The sequence below is a fragment of the Penicillium odoratum genome (genome assembly GCF_028828045.1).
Source record: "Penicillium odoratum strain IBT 22623 chromosome Unknown utg000006l_segment0_segment0, whole genome shotgun sequence".
In the NCBI taxonomy this organism is placed as follows: Eukaryota; Fungi; Ascomycota; class Eurotiomycetes; order Eurotiales; family Aspergillaceae; genus Penicillium; species Penicillium odoratum.
In genome coordinates, this window is record NW_026643148.1 from 3,223,712 (window position 1) to 3,250,189 (window position 26,478).

A 26,478-nucleotide genomic window follows, 5' to 3' on the forward strand; every position below is an offset into this window, starting at 1 on the left:
GGAAAGACAGGATAGAAGGTGCTGATTGGGTAAGCTGTAGAAGATTCTGGAAGTGTGGGCTTTCGATTAGGTGAAAAGGGAGGTTTAGACTAGTAAAAGTAGTCAAAAGCTGCTTTTTCCATAGATCGTCTGAGAAGGGTATGGTAGGATTGGTGGTTGGGGACCTTGGGGTCTATTATTAAATAGCTTATTAGCTTTTTTGTCTGAAAAAAAGATAGGGTGAAAAGATGGGATAAGAAGAAAAAAGATCTATTTACCGCTTTCTGCATAAGATGCTGAATGCTAGGGCGCTTTACCCTTATTAGGCAGCTCTGTAAATGCCGCCGGACTGTATTTGTACCAGTTGCCTTCCAATTAGGGTGCACAAGTAAGGTATTACAGTGAATACACATAACCTTAGGTTCTCCAGTCTGTAGGCTAGCAACTTGCTGTAGACTTACCCAAATCTCAGAAGATTGACGTTTTCGGTCCCATTTCATTGAATTGCTAGCTGGTTTAGTCCCATACTGGGTTTTCAGCCACCAATCAACGAAATTTCGACTTTCTACCTTTGTCCAGATAGCATATTCAAAAGTTTGAAGTTTAATAGTCCGAATTGCTGGTGGGAGGGGTGGTGGTGGTAGTAGGGGGTATGGTAGCTGAACAGATGATATAGAATCAGATGGATCGATACCATCATAACTATCACTATAAAGTGATAATTGAGACATATGGGGTATATGTAAGGGGTAGGTAGGAGAGAAGAATAAGAGAATAATAAGAGAAGAGAGTAAAAGGGGTAAATTATACTAAGTGGGGCTAGTATTTGCTGAGAAAAATTGTCTAAGTCTAACAATTCGAACCTTTCATCCGAACTTTTATACTATTTCTAGCTATTTTTTATCAATTGAATAAAGAATATAGATAACAGGGGGTCTAATTCATTAGATTCTACTTTGAAATAGTTCAAAAACGCACTTTTGGGGTAAATTTAGTACTAAAGATGGTATGACCAGAAACATAGTGAGGGTATGCATGTACGAAATATATATCTTCATACCTCAGCAGGGTTATTAACCACTACTCTATAATATACCCTATACCCTTCCCTTATCTATTAAAAATAGCTGTTATACTAATAAAGATATATATTATCTATCCATCAACAGGGATATTTCATAAAAATACAATAGAGAAGATAGATAATAGGGTAGGTGGTATGTGTTTTGACGAAAACAGGGGTAAATAACAAAATTAATTTCGGATAAGTCATCAGATTATGCAAGAAAAATCAGGCAGAAACTAGCAAAATCAGGCCCCCACGGGCTTTTTTAGGCCCGTGGGCATGCCCGTCATGGACATGGACAAAGGCCCCCTGTCCATGGTGGACATGGACAAGGGGTCTCTGTCCATGGACAGGCCCGTGATAAAGCCTAATCAGGGTCGAACAGCATGTACCAATGGTATGGGTCACGTCTGTGTACTTGTCTGGTATTCTCTAGTCTCCACCACAGCAATTTAACATGTGGTACGCTGACTAATAAAGTTGATTACATGATCCATTGTTCCGACAAGACATGGTGAGGCTACAGGCATTGTGAGGCAGCCCCAATAAAACCACTCCCTTTAAGGTTTAAGGTGCCGGCCGATCATTTCGATCTCGCCGTCCCACTTTCCACCTGTCATCTTATGCACCCTATTCCTGACGATACTTTAGCCATTGGTAAATTCTTGATGAAAGGTCAATTAATTGGTGCGAATACTACAAAGTATCTTCTTGCTCATCTCTGTAATCGACGCGCTTGGCAGGACAAAACCTGAGACTTCACGAGTACCTTTACCCGGGCAAGACTTAGGCTGATCTGCGGGCCCTGCTCCTACCGCTCAAACTTACCGGCCACGGACCCGCTGCACTTCTGTTTCCAACAACCTTGATTGGTGAGGCATCTACAGTCCATCATGACTCACAACCCCACCACGCCTGACCAACCAAACGCCAGCCTGTCCTCTGGAAAGGCGTCGATCCCTTTTCAGAATTCCCATGTGGTGCAAGACCCACTATCGATATAACATCCTGGACCAGGAGCCATGGAACTCCATCCTTGACCGGGCTTACAAGCTAAGCTGCGAGGTACCTGCACATTCAACCATCATTACTATTTATCTACATGCGCGGTGTTATCTAATAACAGCGAATGCGATGATGAGTTGACATTTAGTATGAGTACTGTTTAGAGCCAAAACTATTACCTTGTCCCGGTGGTGAATTACTGGACTACACGGACTACCGCGATGTCAGCCATGGACGACTGTGGCGCCAAGACCACCCACCAAGACGTGTAAGATCAGTAGAGAAGATGTGAGTGGGTGATTTGGCCTTTCTGGTCGCTTAGTTCATCTTCGTATATCATCAAAATTATATAGGATGCGAAAACATAGACCTGAGCGAAATTCTTGGCAGAGGAGAGATACAAAATGGAATGGATTTATTACGTTGAATACACTTGAAGATTACAATCATATATCTTGGCGTCTATAGAATACAACCATCGTTTCATCCAACGCCAGCCCCACCACCCGTATGTAAATATTACGGAATTTTACCTTCCCAGCCAAGTCCAGCAATCAGGTGACTGCGATGGCCGTGCGTGAGAAAACATTGTGCGTGGGAGAATTAGATCAGATTGCGTGACCCACTTTTGCTATCTGCTGATGATCATCAGCGTTCAGCTGCGATCCTCATCCGCGAAGCGAAAGATTAGCACGCGCCCAGAGTGGCAGCCAAGTACCAAGGCTGACCCGGACTGTCCTACGGCAGAGCATACAGGGCGATACATGGGAGGCAGCCATAGCCAGTTCTGCGAATGCCATGTGATCCATAGCGAATCAGAACTGATACCGTAACCTCGGTACTCAGGGGTCTGCGGCGGTTGACTGGCTGACAGTGATTGGAGCTCTGAAGCGGCGCCTTCTATGGAAATAGTAGGAGCAGGTGTCGGTGGGTCGCGTAGAGCGATGATACCAGTATCGCTATGAAGGCAAGAGCCAGTAGCGTCGAAGGAGAGATTGGATACTGCAGAGCCGATCTCAACAGTCTGCAGGCAGGCGCCGGTGTGTGCATCCCAGATCTTGATTGTTTTGTCGTCTGACCCAGACGCCACGCGGCTGCTGTCGTGGGAGAACACCACTGATCTGACCCAGTCATCATGGCCCTCTAGCGTCTGCAGGCAGGCGCCGGTATGCGCATCCCAGATCTTGATCGTCTTGTTCCAAGACCCGGACGCAACGCGGCTGCTGTCGTGGGAGAACACCACTGAGTTGACCTGACTGTCATGGCCCTCTAGCGTCTGCAGGCAGGCGCCGGTATGCGCATCCCAGATCTTGATCGTCTTGTTCCAAGACCCGGACGCAACGCGGCTGCTGTCGTGGGAGAACACCACTGAGTTGACCTGACTGTCATGGCCCTCTAGCGTCTGCAGGCAGGCGCCGGTGTGCGCATCCCAGTCATTTCCCATCAGCGGCATCATCGTGATATCTTGAGGCCTCTTGTCCTCGAGCTCCTGGATCATACTCCGCGATGGACTGAATACAAGCCCACATCCGTACGCCTGCAGGGGGTAGTTCTCGATCGCGCTTCGGTGGTACAGAATGAACCGATACGCATCTTGGACGAGGCCGCAGATCGTGACAGAGAGAGATAGGAGGGCATTTGAGGCGATGCTTCGCCCAATGCTAACCTTCCGGCCGGGAGAAAGAGCGACAGTACAACAAGCACTGCACTCAGAATGGATGATAGGCTGGAGACAACCAGCCCTTGAAGAGAGTTGGGATACTTTTCATTCTGTGATGAAAGGAACACGGAAATAAATATCTCATAAGTAGACAATACTGGTTTTTTCATCTGGTGGAGTTTAGGTTATCATAATTCTGTAAAAATTCCGCCAAATTGTTTGCTGACGAGAAGCCTGTTCGGCGCAATCAATCTTAGTCTTGTACAGTGGGCATCCTTTTGGTGACTGGTTTTCCTCGCTTGTCGACTTTGGTGGAATTATCTTCTATATAATCAATGATATCGAAGCCCACGTCAGGAGATTATAGAGATGATTATAGGGATAAATATTTAATTTCAGGTGTTCATTTAGCCGAAAGCCTCCCACACAGAGCGTAGGATAGCCAGCAGCGCTCCAACTCTCACTGTTCTGGAGAGCCTGTTTGACTTTTCTAACAACGCACTGTCAAATTACCATAATATTCAATTGCCTTGCACGCACAGAAACAAACATAATGCTGTTGTCTCAGAAATAGTATCGAAAGGCTGCAGCTGACGACCACATCCATCGAGATTTTCGTGAGTATCGTAACGGGTAAAATCATCAAACTTGATTTGGTGATGGGTTTGGAGTGTCCTTAAATAGGCAGGTTTATCGAAGGGCCGTCTTAAGGAAGAAAGCGGAAGGTGTTACCTTTAGGATTCTGTGTGCCATATTTCTCACCTTTCCTCTCTGTTGGAGCCATAATGATTTCAAAACACCTCTTCTGACCTATTGGCGCATCAACTTCTTTTGAACCTTCGGATTCCTTCTAGCACTCGAGAATTTCTATACTAGGTATTAAACCCATAGGCAGTCAGGTGAAGGTGAGTAGAAATAGGCAGGGAGAGGTAGTCAGTGTATTTCACTAGGATGAGCACCATTGGACTCTTTAAATATGTCCGATAGAAACGAGAAACATTACATGTGGTCCCCATCTTAGTAGACATCATTCAGTTGAAAGGGGCCTCAGTTTAGCGCATGGTGAATTTGGATCCTTGATACATCTGTCATGACCCTATGTATGGACCCTCAGCTTCTGAAAGGGCTTATTCTCTTGAAGCTCCTAGGGGATCACGCATTATAGCATGAGTAGTGGGGGATTGGATGCCCTCCAAGGTAAGCACGAAGAACGACACTACAGAAGATTTTCAATTTAGCCTCCGGTGGGATTGTCTTTTTTCCGGCCCTGTAGAAAAAATTGGATGAATGGTTGAGTAAATTGCTGTCTTATTCATTTAGGAATCAAGTGAAACGAAGTGGAGGTCATCTTTTTGACCAATGTTGACCCCTTCAATTCATCACTCTCCCAATTCATCACTCTCCCAATTCATCACTCCCACAATTCAACCTCACTTCCTCAACCATTTGGTGGTCTTAAACGATCTCCTGTTCAATCCGTCGTTCCTCGGTCGCTGTGACACGAGATGACCCCTTGATATCAACGGTAGTTTGCTCACGCTCATAAACGCCCTCACCAACTCCACAGCTAGTAACAATGGTATCTTCCTGCCCAGAAGCATCATCACGGTATCGCTCTTCATCATTCGTTGTCGAGCGTCTGTGACGTCGATCCATCCATCTCCGCCATGGCTTATAAACCAAAACGCTCAGCCCTCCAAATATAATAAAGCAACCGCAAATGCCGCCACCAATGGCATCATAATAATCGCCGGCCACTTGTACGCCATCCCAGAACTTTCCTGTGGCGTTGGTCACATTGAGGACCATGGTAAGGAGCTGGATTACTCCAATCACAATGGCAACGATGACAGTCAAGATGGTGAGCACGATCGAGAAGTACAGGAACGCGATAGGGTCTCGATGGTTATCTCTAGACTGAGGTAATTCGTCGCCATCAATCGAGACTGTTTCTGATTCATCATTGGCAGCCTTTTGGGAAAGGAAGTTCTGTGCAGGCTGAATGTACAGGGAGAACATGAGGGCTCCGTCAATGGTGTCCAGAAGACACATACCAGCTAGGAATGGTTAGTGAAAACTGAAGTTGATCATCATTCAGATCCACTCACCGGTGAACAATGCAGGAAGAATCAAAATCACCCAAAATGATGTTCCCTTGGCAGCCTCAATGGACGAGATCCCGAGCAGCGCAATCTCTGATGAGGTGTCAAAACCAAGCCCAAACAGAACACCAAGAGGATACATTTTCCAAGGACTGAGAAACCGTCAGCTGGTGATGAATGATCGGAATTTTCGCAACATACCGGTCAATCAATTTGAACATTTTCTTCAAGATGGCAAACAACGGACCTCCACCCTCGATCTTCCATGCTTCGTCCTCTTCTCCTTCGGCCAAGTTGTACACCTTTTGCATTTGTTTGATTAATTTAAATAGAATATAGGCATTCATCAGTCCAAGAATGATCAGAAATGCTGCGCTGACGGAACTACCAATGATTCCGCCGATAGTGCTGAAGCTATCGAACTTTGAGGACACTGCAGCAGCTGTAGCTGCGACCACAATGGATGTGATGATCACGATCCTAAAAATACGTTAGGGCGGCCAGGATGTATTATTGGCTTATTACTCACGTGGAATGCCCAAGAGAAAAGAACGTTCCCACAGTGACAGGTTTTTGGCCGGTTGCCAATAATCGACGTGTCATCAAATCAATGGCCTTAAGATATTCGTGTCAGCTTGCACATATCGAAGTATGGATCCGAGGTGAACTTACAGAAATGTGGTCCGCATCAAAAGCATGTCTCAAGCCAAGGGAGTATGCAAGAGCTGCGGTGGATACCATTGTTCTAAAATATTAGTTGGAGTGTGTGGACAGGACAGACAGAAAAACATACGGATGAAAGTGCTGTCATGCCGTTAGCTTGTTTCTACTTGATCCACAAATGAGACTGAACATACCAGCACAACCGCCGCCGCAGCCCACACAATGATATTCAAAAATGCAATCAGAGTGATGATGGCGATGGCTCGAAAAGGAATCTTTCGAAGTCCCGGCATTCGACTATGGGACCGCTCAGCCTTACGGATCAGAGGCTGTAAGCTCCATTTCTTGTCACTTTCCAGGCTGGTCGAATCCGCAGGCGTTTCGTCAACAAAGGAAGTCATTTTCAGATATCCGAAGGTCAACTATATGCTGATCTGTGGAAATGCAGATCTTGAAATCGGATGAAATCCCTGCAGCTTCAATCGGAGCACAAAAACAGAGAGTGCCACTTATTATATCTTTCTTGCTCTTAGTCTTGGCTTTCACTTGGCTTGCAACAAAATTGGATACTTCGTAGCAGAGTTTTCCGCTAGTCTTATCGTCGCTTTTCCTGCCAAGGTCCCCGACAACTTTAGATCCACTTGGCGGGGAGATTCCCTACAAACACAACAGAAATGCTCAAAGTAGAAACCTCAGCTGTTGGATCAAGTCAGATAAAGTCTCTCTGAATTATCTCCATCTGTATTTGCGAGGCAAAATGCTCATCCGCAACAAGTAATCACAGAGCCACAAGTGGGGGATTAACACGTGATATGGCGGGGCAAGCCGTAACGGAGGATGCCGGTTCGATGGATATGATATTTATTATTCATTCCATCGATTCCAATATGATAATTTTTTTGGTTTCCATCTCCACTGCGTGAAATATGACTCCACCATCTTGCTGAAATCCAGGACTTGAGATCACCCGGTCGGCAAGCTCAGGCGTTTAAGCAAAACCGTGGATCGGCGACGAATAGGGTTCCGAAAGGAATATGAATATTCATGAATATTCACGAATTTTTGTGAATATGAATAATATGAATTGAATAATATAAATATGAATAAAGAGCTTATTCATATTCGCAATATTCATGTTAAGTATCACGGTGGTTAAAGCCTGTGGTGGGGATCATCATGAGACATATAAATAGATGAGGGTGTCCCACCTCCAACAAGGCAGACAACTGAAAAAAAAAAACTCATTACAGTCACTTTGATTTCAACAATTCATGAATATATGAATAATTCATATTTATTCATATAATAAAATACCTTACCTTACCTTTCGTTTCATTACGTTCGAGTAAATCATCATCGCGTACACTCTGTTCCATGGTGAATTACAGGCTAATCTTCTTTCCGAAGCATTGGAAATGACATGCATACATAACAAAGATGAAATTTGATTTTAAGACTTTTCTCTCAACAACATCAACCATCGCATAGTCTCCGCGTTCAGGCGATGTCTTCGGAGGCCCAAGATATTTCGAGCATTGCTGAACTCGCGTTCCACCCCAACCTCTGCCGAAGGAATAGATAGATAATCGCGAGCGGCTTTTGCCATGAGTGGAAAATTAAACGTGTTCGCCTTCCACCACTTTAGGACCCATTCTGCGTCCGCATCACCAATCATATGGTGGGACCAGTTGACCGGCGGAGAATCCAAATACTTATCAACATCCGACAAAGAAGCCTATTTGGATGGCTGGACTTTGCACAGAGCTCTCCACATAGTTTCCGACATCCCCGGTGGACGTGTATGGTTAGCTTCACGGGAGACGAATGGCTCTGGAGGGTATTCTTTCTTTAAGAATTCCCGCACTTGCGAAACGATAAGGGCCGAATCTTGCTCGCTCATTTGAGACACAATCAAAGATGACTTGATGCGTGGATCTAATACGGAAGCCACATAGTAAAGAAGATTGTCGTCCATTTTTCTAGCGAACTTGTTCATCTTCTGAATGCCTCTCTCCACCGCATTGCGAATTTCAATGCTTACGTCTTCAAAATCACCCTCCGCGTTTTGAACATCATTCAACAGATCGTCCAAGCTCCAGTAAATCGGAAGACTTTCCACAATCGTCGGGCATGTCTTTGAAACAGAGTTTGTATGGTCCCAGAACGGCTTGAGAACCTTCGCTACTTGCTGAAGTGTCGACCAGTCGCCATCGGTAAGCTGGAGGGCCTGAACCTCTGGATGTATTCGCACGAATTGCCCCAGCTCAGTCTGCAGCCGTAGGGCATCTTGAATCATGATATACGTTGAGTTCCATCGGGTGTCAACATCATAACTGACTTGTTTGCTCGGAGATATTTCTTTCCAATTTTGGCGGCGTTGTGGGCTTCGAGCAATCCATAGCTTCAGAAGCCTGATTTTCATAATTGCTCCTTTCGTGCTATGAAGGGAGTTGAACGATGGACTAACATGGATGGCCATGTCGTCTAGTATCGCCTTTGCTTCCCGAGCCGAGCCAGCCTTTAAAGAGGCTAACACATCTTTGCAAATCAGGTTGAGGATGTGGGCAAGGCATGGAATAAAGCTCTGCCGTCCACGGAACCGCATGAGAGGTCTGATGCGAAAGCGGTCATCATCATTGTCATACTTCTTAAGGAGCTGGTCATGCAGGCTATCACAGAGTGTTCCATTATTGCCTGCATTGTCCCCGGTGATAGTCAGGAGCTTGGGTGCGATGTCTAGTTCGTCGAGCATCTTTAGCACAACCTCCGCTAGGTTCTCTCCAGAATGCGGTCCGTTAATTTCGGTGAACTCAAGGAGTTCGTCTCACTTTTCAAACTCGGGGGATATCCAGTGACCGATGATACCCATGATTGGAATTTGATTTTCCGACATCCACACGTCAAGAGACAATGCAAGTGTCCGGCTGCTCCTCTTGAGTTCGTCTTTCACGTAAGCCCTATGTGAGTGGAATTCCTCCTTAATTCGGTTGCTCAGAGTATCAGCGGTCTTGATGGGCAAAGAAGCCCCCGTTGCTTCAATAAGTGCCTTGAAAGCCGGGTGCTCCACTATTGTAAAGGGCTGTCTTGTTTGAATGACCCATCGAATTAGCATCTCTTCAACGCCAGCCTTCCTTCTTGGCGTCTCCAAGAATCGGTCGATGTTTCCTTCGGCCGCGGGTAAGAAAATGGAGCCGGTCCCAGACTTGATATGATGCTTGGTTTGGAGGTGCACCAGCAAATTTGAAGTCGAACCATAGCGCGCCGAATCCGTGGAGGACCAGTTGCAGTGCTTGCACACCAGTAGTCGATCTTTCTTTGGCGGGCCATCCCGCCGACACCAAGTGCTATCGAGATCTGTGGTCCAAAAGTGCTCGACAGTCCAACTGGAATACGACTTGGTCTTTCGTCTTTTTGACGGGAGCGGACTCGCCGTATCTCCGCTACTCTCCAAGAATGCGGGATCAAGTGGGGAGGGTGAAGAGCTCACTAAAGAGTAAGACCATTTTGACTGAGGCGTTTAGTCGGTGTGCACAGGTAGGGACGGCTCGGGAGAGAAAGGGCTTTCTATTTCACCGATCGATTCCTCGGATTGCTCCGAAGACGAGGAAACGAGGCCATTGTGTAGAGCATTATAGTCCCGACGTGGAAGACCGCGAGTCCGCCGCAAGATCGGATGAGATATAGATGCCATGCTACTGTTTCTTGGGGTCACTATCTCAGGGAGGTATCAGCAGTAATGTATAACATACCTTGAGCTACCTGGATTGGTTGTCCTCCGGTAGTACAATAAGGAGCCGGCTGGCAAGGGATTTAAGGATGATTCCGGACGAACTCAATCATGTTCGCGCTTTTATTCCCTTCTTGATGTGGAAAATTGACAGGTCTCTTCTCAGCTTTCAGCGACGCGATCTTGATGGGTTTGAAAGTAAACAAAATGTAGTTAGGGCTACCGAGAGCTCGGCAACGTGCGGCAAACGCGTTTTTACGTGTTATTTATCGAGTTTATTGTATAGACAGAGCTTAAAGTGGATAGAAGGTATATAACAGGGCTGAGCAGGTCTATTCAATAATTTGACCCAAGATGAAATGAAACTGGGTATGTAGATATATATAATCTTCAAGGATCTTTGTGGCTGGTGTTAACGTTTCCAATGTCAGCACCCGCAAATAGGGAAAACAGCTTGAGTTACTTGCGTACGGAATAGCAGAATATGAATAAGGCGTTTATTCGCATTCCTTTATTCCTTTCGGAACCCTACCTCTTGCCATGCTTGTCCTCTGAGGCAACGCAGGTGTTGCATCGTGGAAAGTGATTGTTCGCAAACGATGCATCAAGGTCGTTTAACGGGCTTTCTTGGCAAGGATTTGAAGGAACTGACCTTTGCACAGGGAAGATGCTGTCATCTTTCGTCATAATAGGCAGTACAGTACTACAGCTTCTCACTTCACGTGACACTCCCGCTTCTCACTCCTATTCCCACTTCTTACTTATGGTTTCACTTTACGGCTCTTAATTCACTTTTCTTATATTTGTCTTTCTTATATTCTGATCTAGCTTACAAGGGTACCTGATTGAACATATTTAAAGTAGGTAATAGTTATTTACAGGAGTTTAATTAAGAAATCATGAGTCAGGGTAGAAGAAATATATATATTTCATTCAGAATACAGTCAACGCTCGCTTACGCCACTCCCTCTTATGGCCCAATCGCGGTTAGGGCACCACCTTCGCGTGGATGGACCCACTTTTATTGATTTTTACATACAAATTTTTGATAAGAGCCACATTCACCTTTACCACCACTTTTCATCATAATTTGCTGAGTCATCTCGCGCTTAATAAGCCGTATCGACCAATCAAAATGTCTGGATCCGAGGATAATGCCCCACTTCCACCCCTGACCACTGTCCGCCCACCTGTGCAGCAAAAAGTGCAAAAAGTGCCAAAATATGCTAGAAAAGGCGTATCTGACGCACAAAAGCAAGCGCTTAGGGTTTATTACTCTCAAACAACTCCTCGTCCATCACACAAAGTGTGTGCAGATTGGTTTTCGTCTCAATTTAAACGACCAATTAACCGCTCAACTATAACAAGAGTGCTTTCATCCAAATACGCCCACCTTGATAGTAGCCCAGCAGGCTTATCTATGCGTGCTTCTGCGTCTAATTGGCCACTTTTAGACGAAAAGCTTAATCAATGGGTTAATTGGGTTATTGCTCAGAAAGACCACCCACCTCTTACTGGCCATATCCTTCAGATGAAAGCTGCTGAGCTTTGGAGGACAATACCTGAATATCAAGATATGCCAAAACCACAGTTTTCAGATGGATGGTTATACCGTTTTAAGAAGCGGCATAATATCCAATATTACCGATTTCATGATGAAGCTGCTTCGGTTCCAACCTCTATTCATGAGGATATTAAGCCAATCCGGGCAATTTGTGATCAATATAACCCTGAAGATATCTATAATATGGACGAAACAGGGTTATTGTGGAGACGTATGCCTAATGGGAGCCTTGATAAGCAGAAGCAAGCAGGGCAAAAGCTTGATAAAACTCGAATTTCGGTTATTGTTGCGACAAACGCTACCGGAAGTGATCGGGTGCCCCTATGGTTAATTGGGACCGCAAAAACACCTCGCGCACTCCGGGGAGTAGATAGCCGAAAGGTGGGATATGTTTGGAGAAATAATAAGAAGGCGTGGATGCGCGGTGATATCATGGAGCAATGGTTACGCTCCTTTTACCAGCGAATTAGTATGGAAAGACGAGTCGTCCTATTGCTTGACAATGTGTCACCACATCTTGTTGGACTCCAAAAAGCACCCCCACCGCCCCGAGTTAAGGTTATTTTCCTCCCAGCAAATTCAACCTCGATTTATCAACCTTTGGACCAAGGGATAATTCAAAATCTGAAGCACCACTATCGCAAATTTTGGGTCCGGTAGATGATTTGTCTATTGGATCAAGGTCGACCAAACCCACAATCGAGGATGACTTTATTATATACTGTCAATTGGCTTACAAAGATGTGGGCTGTGAAGGTATTGGACGAAACCATATTCAACTGCTTTCTTAAAAGCACGTTGATTCGGAGATCTCCAGCTATCACCCCTACAGACGATATCCCTATACCCACAAGTACACCCCTAACAGAGCCCGGTTTAACCGAAAAATTAGGGGTGCTCTTTAACGAAGCTTTAATAAAGCTTGGGGTCAATAGCCGAGAGGGGGCCCCAGAGGCGTTTTATGACTATTTAAACCCATCAGACGAAAGTGATCCACCCCCTGAAGACCTTGATTTTGGTGGTGGTGGAGATCTATATATCACAGATCAACCGTTGGACGAAACCTTGGACCCCCCTGCAGATATGGTCCCGTCCGATAGATTGATATTAGACCATCTTGATGATATGCTACTGTGGGCTAGTATAAGAGATGGGGCTACTTCAGACCATATACGTACGATTCATGGTCTAATGCGTGACTTCAGCCGAATTCGCATAGATGGTGTCGCTATGGAGAATCATAAAATTAGGTAATCTGCTTTGTCATGCTAGCCTTAGTCAGGATCCGCACATAAGAACTGTGGTTCGAGGGCGGGTAATAATTCAGACAATTACACGATCGAGTACGGACCCCATTGGTCGATAAAATACGTCCGTTTACGTGAGCCGACATGACCGTCGAGTCACGTGAGTACTGACGGCATGTGACCTTCATTGCTGACAGATTCGCCAGGACTGGATTGGGCATCAAGGGATGCCAGTCATTTGGCGGCTGGAATCATGTCACGACTAATGCTCTATCCCTCGTCGGCTGGAAAGCCTCCGATGCTCAGCTTTCCCAGAAATTCATTTGATGCAGAACCATCATCGTCCTCCAATACCTTGTTATCAGCGAAAAGGCTGGCTCAAGCTCTGTCTGCAGATGTTGTCGATGAAAGAGACGAGAGAGAATTAACCATATAAGAAACGAATACTTTCCAGTCACAAGCTCGATCAATTGCCAATCGACCAAATCGAGACCAAACATTGTACTGGAAAAGTTCCTATTCCTTGTCAACGACCATCCCTGCGACCCACCTCGGACACGAAACGAGGGAAGTATATCATTCTAAAGCTCTGCCCAAAACGGAGCAAGAATCAGAAGAGTGATGAACGCAAACCGGGCTTTCTTGTGCTCTCTCATAGATCGCAACGCTATCGAAGGTAAACTCGTTACCACTAGCAGGAAATATTTTTGCACAGCTGCCCGCAACGCCGATTCGTCATAGTCTACCTGGTGATGCCGAACTGTCTAAAGGAACGATCGCGAAGAGGACAGCGACGATGATTCCGGGGATACCTGGTTCGATATTGACACCATTTTTCCGGGTGCTGGATTAGTGCTCTCCCTCTACCCATCTTGAAGCGGCCCCGAGGTGTCGGGAAAACAGAGACCATGCGACAGTTCAACTCAAACTGCATTCGAACGATATCACACCACCGCTACCTGTATTGCATTGAATGACAATTCGTCGCACCTGCAAAACCCAGTGTCGTCTCCTATCACGATGGTCTAGTTCTTAACCAGCAGGTGACCCTTTCTTGGAACTTTTGGCTATTCACTTGAAGACCCTACCTAATTGCTGTCAAATTGGAGAAATAAGCTCCACGGCAACGCAGAAGTTATCTACCAACAGGCGATCGAAGGCTGACCGGCACCAGATCTTATCGCCGCGAATAAGGATCTGGTCTCCCAAAAACAAAGCCATGGAATATTTATAATCGAGAAGGATTTCGTATGAGAGTTGTGTGACGCGCAAGGAAAGTCTCAAGCAGAGCCTGATGCGCGTGATAACCTAGCGCTCGGACCCAGCACCCATGCCGGAGCTAACACAGAGTCTAGTTTTCGAGGCTGGAATGGGAAGTATTGAGATCCAGTCGACGAACTTCTCTCTTCAGCCAAGATCTTTGACATGGCTTGCAAATTTGGTAAAGATAATCTCTCGGCTTCGCTGAATAGATCTCACGCTCTGGAATAGCCTTCACAAATGTCAGGATTACGCAATTATTGAAAGCCTCAGTTCTATCACATGCACTGAAAGGGAGATTCTGGCGATCAATGACCTATTATAAAAGTGTAAACACCATGGAACAACGCTGTGAAGCACTTGACGCTTTATTATTCATGCGTTTATTGGTGTTTTCCCAGCCACTCGTACACTCGGTCTGCGATCTCAATGTTATTCTTCTCCATGAAGAACATGTGTCCGTTACCATGAATGCCCTCGTTTCCTAGATCCGCGTAATCAACGTCTACGCCAACTTGCTCCAGATATTTGACGGTACAATAATCGTATGGCGCATGGAACGATGCTTCGCCTGTAACAACAAGTTCCGGGATTTTTCTCAGGTTCGTCAACTGCTTCGCTGGGTACTTCTGCATGATGCACTGCTCGTGATCAGCGTCGATTGCTGGCTCGATAGTTGTCTCGATATTTTCGGCATTCTTGCCTGCAGACGGTTCGTATCCGATTGCAAGGTCGGTGAGACCGAAAGCGAAAGCTGAGTCATTCCCAAACGGCGGCCGAAGCGTGAACGGTGGACCAGACGGCTCGAGCTGGACTATACCCTTGACTAGATCTGGCCGCATATCTCCGACCCTCCAACCTACTCAATTGTTAACCACTTCAGCGAGTGATGTTGTTTGGCTGAAGTTACCGTATGCACCCGCCTGCGAGTGACTAATGATAAAACAGTCGCCTACGAGGTCGACTAGAGCTGAATATGCCTGCGCATTTTGCTCTTCACTTATGAAGCGATCGGTCTGGAACTGCATCTGGCTTCTGTAGAAAGCGTCGAACGTTGAGTCACCAATGCGACCGGTGCCAGGCCATTGGGTATGAAGCTTCGCCTGTGGCCATCGGTTGCCGTTATTTGCTACGTCGGTGAAAATATCAGAGACAGAATTGGGGGAGCCAATGTACCCAATACTTCTCTGTCCGGGAAACCAGAACGAGCGGCCGCGCGCAGGTTGGTCTGAGAGGTAGACTGTGTGACCTTTGGAGATGAAATAGGATGCCCATCCTGGCCGTCCGTCAGGAGTATCAAGGAAATTATTGCCGGTCTGAGCTGCGCCTGCAATAAAAATAATGGGAAGTGGTGGGTTCGCTGGGGTTGGCTGGGGGGAAAGCCTCTCGACGTAAATTTGCCCTACCATAGCCATTGATGGAGAATTGATTGCGTTGTCCTGTTTGGCGATCTTAGACACGCGTAAAACTGGTGGGAATCAATACTTGCTGTGATGTTCGTGTATTGTCCGCCAACGTAGAGAACCTCGCGCTTAGGAACAATGTCCCTAAGCTGGGAACTATGTGTTTGCACATTGCCTCCTAGAAAAGCGACATGCATCAAATAAATGAGAGAGGTCAAGGTACGAAAGCTGAACATATTAACCAAATTCTTTGAGAACTGCAAAGTTTCTGGGAAGGATACGTTGGAAGGAGAAAGATTAGCTCCAGCTCGAATTTGGAGAGGAACGGTGCTTTCCGCCTTACCTTCAACCCACCCACACCGCTTCTCGTTGTTGGTGTGCCCCGGCGAGTTTGCATATTCACCTAACCCGTTTGGGAGGAATCTACCAGAACCCCTTCCAATATCTCTAAATCCTACCCCTTCCTGCCAAGGATTGCTCACCATACCCTCCGAATTCTCATTTAGATATAGCCTCATATTTGTAATGCTATTAGGATGAATACCGACAGACTCAACAGAATTTGATCAGTTTTGTCAACTCAGAGGTTTCAGGACGCACTACAGTAATATCGGAATGGACCATTGGTAGGACTGCTGCTCTGTGTTGGTGGAGTTGGCTTATTGATAATTTAAATGATCTGTTCATCGCCGCCTAGATCTAACTTAAATTTTATCAAGGATCTCAGGTGCTTTGATTAGGAAAATCACTGTATCGCGAGGCATGCTGAATACTTCGATGTGGTACACTATCAGTTTGGATAGCCGGTAGGAGGATGAGGAAGACGGTCTTATCTAGCCCTATGATGACAATACTGCTGAAGCTTGAACTTTTCCCTCTCGAGAGTCTGTTAATATGCATGATACCAATTCTGATCAATAGGCTGGCTTGAAATGGTCACATAAGGAATTAAAAACTATGCTTTGACGGAAGAAACTCTGTGATCATATGTCCAGGATGACTGTCGACGGAAAGTAGTCATCTCTTGCCAATTGCCTTTGATTTGGTCTCTTTATCTGAGAAAGATAGCCAATCAATGACAGTCTCACCATTAGTATACCGGCTTGGTGTGATATGCTAGAATGATAGAGATTCGGTCCACCTGGCTACAATTGGGAACTAGCTTTGCGACGCCTGGCAAAGGTTACGGAGAAAGAAGCTCCGTGCGCTTACACAAGGCGTCCCTAGATCCTCCATCAATACGGCGCAGAGGAAGTTTAAGAAAGCCAAGTCCGTCCTGTAGGAAGCGCGCCCATATGGTCGCGCAGTGTCGGAACAAACGGCGATCTGTATAGCCGTATAGGGACCATCCTGTAAATGCTAAACAGAGTTCTTCCGGATCACCGAAGGTAATTTGCAAAGTATATGAACAAGTCAATAAAACTTTAGCAAGGTCCACCACATTCTATATCGTGAGGGTGAGATTGAAGCCCCTTCATACTCATGTACCGGCAACCCGCTGGACTAGGCCACCACCAGCCACATCTGCTGGGATCGGGACTGTTTCAGCAGCCTACAGAAATTCGCCAATGTGATTGAGCCGTTACTAGACCTTTAATCGGTAGCAGCACGTTTGTAGAATTCCTTGTGTAACGCCAACGCCAACGCCAACAACAGACTATCAGCAAGCTGCGCTAGCCTGACCGCAGCCAGCCCAACTAATCATAACCGGTCCGATCTTGGACAAGGCTGGCAAGCGCTAAGCAAAGCTTTGTCTTTCTTCTGCATTACAAATTTCTCCTGATGCCCCGTGATCCCACTGCTCGCAAAAATATGCGCTTCTGGTGTACTCGGCAATGAAGTGTCTGCTGGCCTCAATCCATTCCTGCGGATTCTGATCCCACTCTCCCCAGTGTCAGTTCCTCGTCACTTGAATTTGTATTTTCCTGCCAGATATCCATACGTGCTGTGATTCTGCGGCTACTTTTGTCGCTGTTCTTGATATGCGGGGGTTCTGCCGACTGAGAAAGACTGCCGCTTCTCTCCGGGCTATTGTTGTTACTCTCCCTCTGCAGCCGCGCAGCTTGTCTCACTTTACTGCAGATTCGCCGGTAAAGATGCCGCGTGGTGGGCAGTATGCTAGCTATCATGTAGATGGAGGGTTCGACGAGGGCATATATCATGGGACCTCCTGAGGCGTGCCATGTTGGGTCCGAGAAGAGTGGGACGGTGAAGAACACGGAGAAGCGAAGTGCGCATGTTATTATTCCCCTATTTTATATCAATATCTTTTATTCTTCATCTAGACGAGACGCAGAAATAAGCGGAGGAGAGGCGTGATACTTACAGCGAAGCAGCCAGAAAAGTAAATATCAGGCCGATTTTTTCCGAGGTATGCATTTGTAATTTGAGAACAATTGGCCACGGGAGCACCAGTATCATCACATCCGTAACAAGACTCGGAATGCTATAGCTCTTATAAAAAAGCATGACGTCTCCACAAGTTCCATCGTTGACATCAGCTGCCTGGGTCCAGAAGTACCTGAAAGGCCGGCAAATCGAAAACGCTAAGATGATAGAAATCAAGCCTTGAAGGATGATAATCACGCCAATGCCGGCGATGACGCGACGATAACGGGAGACTTCGAAGACTTGATAGTAGAGAAATAGAGTGGCAAGCTTGGCAAACATGACGGCAAGTGTGTAGGTGAATTCGAGGACTTTGGATAATTGCAGCCAGGTCTGAAAGATGCTCACAGGGATGGCATTGACGTGGGACCCTACGCCGCCTATTTTAACCATTACTATCGAGCGTCAGTGTCCATAATTCACTAATCGAGTCTCTCAGCTTGAGTTAAGCCATCACATCTTCATCGTTGGCTTCTTTCTTTTATAGTGAAAAATGGTCAATGCTTCCGCCTCATTCATATTCTTATATTTGCTTCTTGTAGCCCATAGCCCATGCGAGAAGACAAGATGGAATACTTACAGATTCCCGTTGTCGCACTCCCCATACAAAACACATAGCACATCGTATTGCACATCAGCATGGGCACTCCCACGGCCTTGGGATTGAAATACCGGCTCACGTAGAAAACCAGCATGAAAAATGTGTCAATCACAATGAAAGCAATGCTGACCCGCTGGTCCAGACTCGGATCATTTTTCTCGGCCAGTAACTCTGACGACCCCACCGTTGAGCCTGCCATGATGGATAGAACGGGTTTTTAGGAGACGGTATATCCAAGGTCATGCACAGTGGATGTCGTACTGGGGTGTAGAGGACGCGCGTGTTCTACGTATCGGACTCACAAGTCTTTGAATGAGGAGCTCTGATATATATCTCTCTGGAGGCGGTGAATTGCGCAGATGTCCCATAAGGTCTGGTAGAAACACCAATTAAGCTAGAGCGATGAAGGAAATCGGTAGCTGTAGCTCAGGTGTACGCCCCAACTGCTTGAGTATGCAACTGGCCGTCATAGTCAATACCTCGAACCTTGAGTTGCAGGAGAAAATTAGGTTTCGCAAAACCTAAATAACAAAAAGTGGAATTTCGACAAGTGATCAAACGCCACCAAAACCATCGTGACAAAGTATAGTCGATGAACCATGGAAACGTTCGGTCGCCATTTGAAATTTTGCCAAAGTAATTAGGGTTTAAGATTCCGTCTGGTTAGAAAGCTTATCTATAAATACCGGCTCGGGCTTACTGAACGAATTTATCTGTCTGAATATTATTGAAAAGAATAGGGACAGTCGCTATGGACTCATCGGCACATAGACATTACTATAATTCTCAATGTCATCTTGATCCCTAGGTTAATAAATTTTCATGGCTAGGTGCTTGAATGATACACTTTCAAAACCGCAGGTGGTGGGGACCTTCACTCTAAGTCTAGGTCATTTCCATAAGCCAATCAGCCGCTCGTTGCAAACCTTTGTCCTAGCCACGAATAGAAAAGCCTTGATTAGGGCTTACCGTGGGTAGTCGTTTATCGTCTGGATTTCAAGTTGTCATCAAGGTATGATAGTAGCGTTAAAGTCTCATAGGGTGGGGTAATAATCAACGATGTACCTAGATAATGATCTTTTGACAGCAACAAATACCTCACAGAGCTGCCCTGGATATTAACATTAGCCCCTACTTTGCATTGTCAACAAGTTCTAGATCTTCCATTGTTCGATAAAGAACTCTAATGAGATTTGACAATGGACATTGTTGCATTCTGCCATGTCTCACAGTAGCCTTGGTTGACAAATCTTGGAGTTGAAATTCAAATTCCGCTAGCAAAGGCCACATTGTTGCTTACAGGTATAATGTTGTGCAAAATGGGGCGAAACATGATATTTCCATCTTTCACCTCGTTTCAGGATTTTGAATTCAGTCTCCACGTTGACTTCCAAACCTCTACCTCCCAGAGCAACACGATGGATCGGATCCTTTGACTTAATCTTACTCATACAGACAAAGAATGGGAAAAGACCCTAAGAACTCTCGGAGTGGGCCGGACAAGGACTGTCAAACTCAAGCCGCGTACTAGTAGACCTCTTGTCACTTACCCTTGATCTACTCGGTCGAAAGTTTCCGCTTCCAACGGGAACTGTGATCTTCTCAAGTCGGTATTGAAGCCATAACAAGAATCGGTATTCTGATCTCTACCATTGCGTTTATGTCTTGCTTTACAAGTTACGGCGCTCACCACTGTTTGGATTATGTGCTCTTGGTCCACGATATTTTTCAGGGACATTTCGTGATGGAAGCGACTCAGAGGAAAGAACGTGAAGTCACCCATTGGAAACGTCTCGATGTGATGAGTCAGATTGAAGACGAGTTTCGAATGGCTCTCGCGGAGAAAGATGACGAAAAAGCCGACGGCTCCAAATTTGTGCAACAGCTGCGTGCTGAACGGGTTCAAGAGAATTCGAAGTCGCAGGAAGCTATCTCAGTAAGAGGAAACGCCTTAGCTGAGGGCGAGAGACTTCAAAGAGAAGTTTTAGAATTGAAGCGGCAGATAGAGTCCACGAACGCCGCCATGCAGGATCAGGTCCCATAGAGTGATATTCAGGTGTTCTTGCATCAGGCAGATGACGAGCTAGTATCGGCGACCAAGCAATTATAGAACGCGATCGACGCTCTCCAGAACCGTAGACTAGCATCCTTTTTGCCCGGCTATGGAGTGATCCACGGAAATTGGACGGAGCAGTACGGCCCGCTAGGAACCTTGGGACACGATGCCCTTCCCGGGTTCTCCGCATCGGGAAATCTCCCACTAGATGCTCAGCAAGAGCCTGTGGCAAACAATGTATTCGACTCGCTTGTGTGAAGTGTCATGATCTCCGGGTTGCTGTGGATCCAATCCAAATTGATGAACCTTCATTTTGATATCACAAATCATGACATGCTTAGTTACCTCATGATCGCGTCGTCGTCTTCGTCCTACAGTCATAGCATGACTAGGTTGATAATGAAAATGATTTTATTGCCAGTCTTGAAAGAACGGAGATCTTTCCAAAAAGAAAAAAAAAAGATGAGTCCCAATCCAGGCAGTATTGTTCACCGCCAAGCGAAGTAGCCCGTAACTTGGCCCCATTACTGCTGGGTTCCCCCGATCGGTGGATCATGATCATCTCCTCTCTGCTCCGCCCTAGGCCCCACACGGAAGATGATGTTCCACTCAGCCAGTTCTAGCAAAGTCAATTCAAAGGCTTGCCACGGGTCATATGATTTGGAATTATCTGCCCAAAGCCCTGGATGTAACGCCAAAAATCTTTGCCAGTGTTCACGACAATCATTTGCTAGGCCGGCCGCTCAAGTTTCCAAATCTTGCTTTCCATTTTGTCACTCTCCGAGTTGGCAATTTTAGTAAGTGGGTCATATTGCAATGACCCGCCGGCACGAGAAAGCTTAAACGGCACGTGTTAATCCGTCCGTGCGCGCGTTCTAGCCAGGCCAGATATGGTGTCACACCGGTGGCCGTTTTCGGTATTTACACTCAAGACTAACTTACTGAATGATTAGCGGCGTTAAATCAGAGGCTTCTCTGGTTGGCCATGCAGCAGGATGCTGTGGCAGCTAGATGGGAAGATACGGTCACGTGAATCATTTAGCATTACTTTGGTAACAAAAATCTATCACATCCTAGTCTGAAAGTTGACTGGCGACGACCGGTCCACTCAGTCGCTGAACCCTCAGATGTAGAATCCTGAAATTTTGGGGCCATTGTCTCCATTGCTGCCTCCACGGCTACCAGCCGATCAACAACATCCTCCAGATCACTGCAAATAGTTTCAATCTTATCTGTAAGAGTGCTCAGCGAGCCTTGAATGGACCTGAAACAGTCAGCGGTGTCATTATATGCTGTGAAAGGGCGTGACTAACTTCACTCGGGTGTCTAATCTGAGAAATGTACGGTTAGCAAGTAGCTAGGGGAGTTGATTTCAACGCAGACTTAGACACTCACTCTGCGATGCACTGGAAAGCGATTATGATACGACTGTCTGAAGTCTCAGGCTGTCCTTGGATATTCCGTTCTTCTCCAATTTCCTCTCTCTGTATCCAGTCTTCAATGGCATCTTGCGAAATGCTACCCACCAGGTTCGTCTCACAATGGAGGCTGGGGAAGTGGTTCTCCTCCTCAAGAGATTCAATATCTGTAGTGTCACCGTCTGCCGATGGCAAAGAACTTTGTGCACTGTTCGAATCAGAAGGTGATAGCGACAAACCGCGCTCCAACCGACGTCGAAATTCTTCGTGTTGATTGGGCCGGGAACCCTTTCGAATTCTAACCATGTTTGTGCTAAAGAAGTGTTAAACCAGCGAATCTTTTGAAGGCAAAAACTACGCAGCCTTTAAAAGATTTGTCCGTAAGAGTTGAGTAGGCAATTCATGTTCTTTACTGTTGCGACAACGATAAATCTATCGGTATTTTTCGAAAATATGTAGAGCCATGAGTTTCAAGGAGGTTGCAACAATGGGCGTTTAACGATTCTTAGTGAGGTCAAGCAAGACTAACAGCAAGTACAACATACAAGTTCAACAGGCAAGGTCAACATGCAAACTTCCAACATGCAAACCTTTAGCATGCAAGTTCAAGATATGAGGTCAACACGCGAGGTCACCATGCAAGGTCAACATGCAAACATCACTCTAAACGCATTTGACTACCTTTTCATCCAGGCTGGGCATTTTGAGCATTGTTCAACAGTAATGGTCATTGTTTCTCAGGAGCGACAGAAAGATGGAAACAAATATTTAAATTCTGAATTTTAGAGATTGGTGAAAGTTTATAATATGGAGCGGCTTCAGGATGCAGAATCCTCGAAATGGCTCATCAGATCAATCCACGGAACAGATTTTGGCTTGGAGAAGTCTGACCGACTTCGCCACTGAATTTTGCTTTTAACTGACTCTTACGAAGTTTCAAATCTCAGCCTACTCCCTTCAACAAACAATCACAACTGCCCCGTCAACATCAGTTAAAGAATCACAATGTCCCCACATGGCATTATGAGCTGGTCGGAGCGAGAAGAAGAGAACCTTCTTCGCTGGTTGGATGAGAATCGTGAATTACCATGGAAAGACCTTCCGGACGCATACAGTGAGGAGTTCGGTGTGAACCGAAGCGTTGAGTCTTTACGTGGGAAAAAGTACCATATTCTGCGGAAGAAAGGTTGCACGAATGCCCAATCTCCAAACACTCGAGGTCGCCGTAAACGACCAGGGCCACCAGGGCCACCAGGGCCAAGACGCCGCGCGGTTGAAAAGAAGGCTTCACACTCAGACGCCCCAGTCAAAGCTGCACCCCAAATCAACATTGACCTGTGGTTCCAGACAATCCTCACGTCCGAAGCTCGTTCTGCTGATAATAGCGAATCAACGCTGACAAGGAGCTCCATTTCAGGTATGAGCCCGCCAAAGCCATTTCTACATGCATGCTGATTTCCATTTAAATCGCTTGACGCCAGCGCTTACCAATTACCGTCCCAAAAAGTCACGAATATCATCTTGGATTTGGGAGTATGTACATCGTGTCTGCGCCACTGGAAAGCTGGAGTTGTCAAGCACGGCGTGTGGGTGTGTTGTGAGGTATCACAAGAGAGGACCAGGAGTTAAATAGGGATGTAGAACCAATGCAAATTACCGTTCAATTCACAAATATGGTTACATGATGAGGCATGCAGCCGTTACAGGGAATGTCAGTTGCCCCTATATTCAAAGATCTCAAATAGTAGACAGATAATTGGATACAATTGAACAATTCTAAGTATACCATCGTTGTTGGTGCAACTTGTTCAAAATTGGAGGCTGTGCTTGCTTCCTAGTGGAGGATCTGAGCGACTTTCACGCGTGCTTGGTCAAGCTGCGCTCGAAAATGACAATACCATCACTCTGCGTCTGCAAGCGGTCGAGGCGGTCTGTCAAGTTCGCATGGCCTCAATTTTGAGACAATTATGCATTCTGAGCTCAACTTTGTGCCCAGTCAGGACCATTTCCCATGAAGGTACGTGTTCATTCAAAATAGACCGTCCTTAAAAAGCCGCTCACTGGTATCTCATTTGCCAGACGGTACCTCGAATTGCGTGCATAATGACCATACTCGGGTTGAAAATCCGAACGAAAATTAGTTCCGTCAAAGCATCCTATTCGCCTCAATAATATAGTATCATGGGTTTGTGAATCTCAAACAGCGTCCCCTTCATGAAGCCCAGGTCTTTTGCTGCGGAATATCCGACTGAATCTGTGATGGCCTCAGAAACCACCCAGCACAGGACTTCCCAATAAATACATGAACAGCTGAAGGCTCTTACTACCACCAAGTCATCAATCACCTCCACAGACTACACGTGCGAAAGTCGCAGTCTCCATCATGCGCCTTTCTGTGCTCCTCTTCACGCTCCGCCCGCTGGTCTTCGGCAATACCTTGGAGATCATGGACGTGGGTGGCCTGTACTATATCTACTCAAACAGCACACGAGGCTGCACATGATCCTCGGAGGCTATCGCGCCGTTAGATGGCACTTACTGCTCCAGTAAGTACAGCTACATACCAATCGGTTATGGCGCAGTTCCACTGACAGCCACCAGATCTCAGCACGATAGGGCACAACGAGCGCACCGAGACAAACGCAGTCAATATGACTGTCTGTCGTCCCCATCGACAATCTGGTCAAGAGCTTGCTTGGAACACAGCGGACAAGAGCGGTCTTCTCACGTTTTAAAACATCGGAGGAGACACAGCAGACTGTACGATCGGCAAAGAGTTCACGGTGGGGACTTTCTGCTCTGCCTCGGTGATAGTTCGATGGAAACAGCCACAGAAACGTCTGCATCGATCTCGTCTACCAAGGTCACAAGGGCTAGTACTGTCGGTTCCTCGAGCATGAAACCGACGTCACCCAAGCCCATCTCCATGGACTGCTAATCAACTGGAGCGGAAGTCGGGGACGGTCGTCTTGAATCAATACCATGCTCCCTACTGCACCCATTACTTTTCACTCAATTTTTCCTTGCACTTCTGATATTTAATGTCTGGTCTCCAGTGGACTCGTTGATGTCTGCTCGTCTTGATTCGATCTGAATGTGTTTCTGTGGTGTCAGCTGAGAAAGGATAATATGAAGACTGTCAGTAAGATTTCGAGCGTGAGTCATAACTAAATGAACTTAAACTTCGTGATTGCATTGAGAGAAACAATTGCATAACTTCCCGCTGCCTTGCGGTCCCTGGGTGGGACTTACTTTTCTCTGCCATCTACGTACTACAGAACGTAGGAGGAGATTGGAAGATGCTCCAAACGCTTAGGTGCGAATGCCAGTGGAGCTATATGCCGTAGGACAGCCAGCGTCAAGAAAGATGAGACGCATTACGTCCCACACAGTCTATCTTTTCCAACTATACACAACGACATCAATAGCCCTTAATGTAAAGATTGACTCCAAGTGGGGTTAGTGTATGATTATAGACCAGGATTTCATTTGTTCGAGCATAAATTTGAGAGTTTTCAACTTCTGCGTCCAGTCTGCCACGTGGCAAAAATCAGCTCAGCCGTGCGTTCTCAAGACGTTGTAGTATCCTGCTGAAAGCATGAAGGCCCTGATATTGGCTGTGAATATCTTGATAGAGGTTTTGCAGCACTAGCCATTTTATCTGCGATGATTTTGTTGCGTAATGTTCATCCAAAAGGCGATGGGTCCTCTCCGCTGAGCACTTCGGGGGTGAGCCAGGAATCCCAGTCAACTGCATCTTCTTTCTCAGATTGCAGACCATCGGATTGGCGGATCTCTTCCTTCTTCATTGGAGACTTTGGGGTGACGTTGACGTTCTGTGCAGTATACGCATGTTTGGGAGAAACAGCTGCAAGAGGTTTTATCAGTAAGGCTGGCACTTTGCTGCCGCTAATAGACTCACCTGGCAGCTCGCTTCGTTCAATTTCTGGCACAACCAGCGATTCTTGATCAGGCAGGAAAATTTTGCGGGTCCGAAGGAGAAGAACATGACTGGAAAGTCTTCCTGATGCACTTATCAGGGATAAATGGTAAAGTTGGAAAAAGGCTGAAAACTCTTCCTGAATACCTGAACAACAGGACAGGGCAAAGGCTTCGCGGTAAACTTGTCATGAGCCCCGATAATCTGAAATTTAGTCGGGGGTTGCTGATTGCTTCACAACATGAACGCAACGATGATAAAGAGTACTGTCACCGGCATGTGAGGTAGAGGTGAACGTGAGAGCAGGAAGAGAGAGGAGGTGAAGAGCTGAAGAAGAGATAGGAATGGACAATAAGCTTCAAGGTCAAAGCCCTAAAGCTATGAAAACTCAACTATGTG

The 26,478-nt window shown here is 46.2% G+C and overlaps 10 protein-coding genes across 10 annotated transcripts; 2 read left to right on the top strand and 8 right to left on the bottom strand.

Moving 5' to 3' along the window:
• Window positions 1–2,705: 2,705 nt before the first annotated feature.
• Window positions 2,706–3,548, bottom strand: N7520_009636 (WD40 repeat domain-containing protein; the record flags this gene model as incomplete). Its single annotated transcript, XM_057143570.1, has 1 exon — window positions 2,706–3,548. The coding sequence occupies one exon, from the start codon at window positions 3,546–3,548 to the stop codon at window positions 2,706–2,708; it is 843 nt and encodes a 280-aa protein (XP_056992858.1).
• Window positions 3,549–5,165: 1,617 nt separating this feature from the next.
• N7520_009637 (HoxN/HupN/NixA family nickel/cobalt transporter) lies at window positions 5,166–6,876 on the bottom strand (the record flags this gene model as incomplete). The annotated part of the gene is made up of 7 exons (XM_057143571.1): window positions 5,166–5,767; window positions 5,819–5,964; window positions 6,014–6,292; window positions 6,342–6,427; window positions 6,485–6,557; window positions 6,606–6,616; window positions 6,670–6,876. 7 exons carry the CDS (start codon window positions 6,874–6,876, stop codon window positions 5,166–5,168), a joined length of 1,404 nt encoding a protein of 467 aa, XP_056992859.1.
• A 1,334-nt stretch (window positions 6,877–8,210) lies between these two features.
• Window positions 8,211–9,227, bottom strand: N7520_009638 (uncharacterized protein; the record flags this gene model as incomplete). Its single annotated transcript, XM_057143572.1, has 1 exon — window positions 8,211–9,227. The coding sequence occupies one exon, from the start codon at window positions 9,225–9,227 to the stop codon at window positions 8,211–8,213; it is 1,017 nt and encodes a 338-aa protein (XP_056992860.1).
• Window positions 9,228–9,299: 72 nt separating this feature from the next.
• On the bottom strand, window positions 9,300–10,166 carry N7520_009639 (uncharacterized protein; the record flags this gene model as incomplete). Its single annotated transcript, XM_057143573.1, has 2 exons — window positions 9,300–9,961; window positions 10,049–10,166. The coding sequence occupies 2 exons, from the start codon at window positions 10,164–10,166 to the stop codon at window positions 9,300–9,302; spliced, it is 780 nt and encodes a 259-aa protein (XP_056992861.1).
• Window positions 10,167–14,656: 4,490 nt separating this feature from the next.
• On the bottom strand, window positions 14,657–15,688 carry N7520_009640 (alpha/beta hydrolase; the record flags this gene model as incomplete). Its single annotated transcript, XM_057143574.1, has 2 exons — window positions 14,657–15,132; window positions 15,184–15,688. The coding sequence occupies 2 exons, from the start codon at window positions 15,686–15,688 to the stop codon at window positions 14,657–14,659; spliced, it is 981 nt and encodes a 326-aa protein (XP_056992862.1).
• A 1,841-nt stretch (window positions 15,689–17,529) lies between these two features.
• Window positions 17,530–18,864, bottom strand: N7520_009641 (uncharacterized protein; the record flags this gene model as incomplete). The annotated part of the gene is made up of 3 exons (XM_057143575.1): window positions 17,530–17,926; window positions 18,003–18,459; window positions 18,645–18,864. 3 exons carry the CDS (start codon window positions 18,862–18,864, stop codon window positions 17,530–17,532), a joined length of 1,074 nt encoding a protein of 357 aa, XP_056992863.1.
• A 1,545-nt stretch (window positions 18,865–20,409) lies between these two features.
• Window positions 20,410–20,979, top strand: N7520_009642 (uncharacterized protein; the record flags this gene model as incomplete). The annotated part of the gene is made up of 2 exons (XM_057143576.1): window positions 20,410–20,601; window positions 20,776–20,979. 2 exons carry the CDS (start codon window positions 20,410–20,412, stop codon window positions 20,977–20,979), a joined length of 396 nt encoding a protein of 131 aa, XP_056992864.1.
• Window positions 20,980–21,765: 786 nt separating this feature from the next.
• N7520_009643 (uncharacterized protein) lies at window positions 21,766–22,445 on the bottom strand (the record flags this gene model as incomplete). The annotated part of the gene is made up of 2 exons (XM_057143577.1): window positions 21,766–21,985; window positions 22,117–22,445. 2 exons carry the CDS (start codon window positions 22,443–22,445, stop codon window positions 21,766–21,768), a joined length of 549 nt encoding a protein of 182 aa, XP_056992865.1.
• Window positions 22,446–23,144: 699 nt separating this feature from the next.
• N7520_009644 (uncharacterized protein) lies at window positions 23,145–23,772 on the top strand (the record flags this gene model as incomplete). The annotated part of the gene is made up of 2 exons (XM_057143578.1): window positions 23,145–23,556; window positions 23,621–23,772. 2 exons carry the CDS (start codon window positions 23,145–23,147, stop codon window positions 23,770–23,772), a joined length of 564 nt encoding a protein of 187 aa, XP_056992866.1.
• A 708-nt stretch (window positions 23,773–24,480) lies between these two features.
• N7520_009645 (uncharacterized protein) lies at window positions 24,481–24,985 on the bottom strand (the record flags this gene model as incomplete). The annotated part of the gene is made up of 2 exons (XM_057143579.1): window positions 24,481–24,600; window positions 24,704–24,985. 2 exons carry the CDS (start codon window positions 24,983–24,985, stop codon window positions 24,481–24,483), a joined length of 402 nt encoding a protein of 133 aa, XP_056992867.1.
• Between the last annotated feature and the right edge of the window lie 1,493 nt (window positions 24,986–26,478).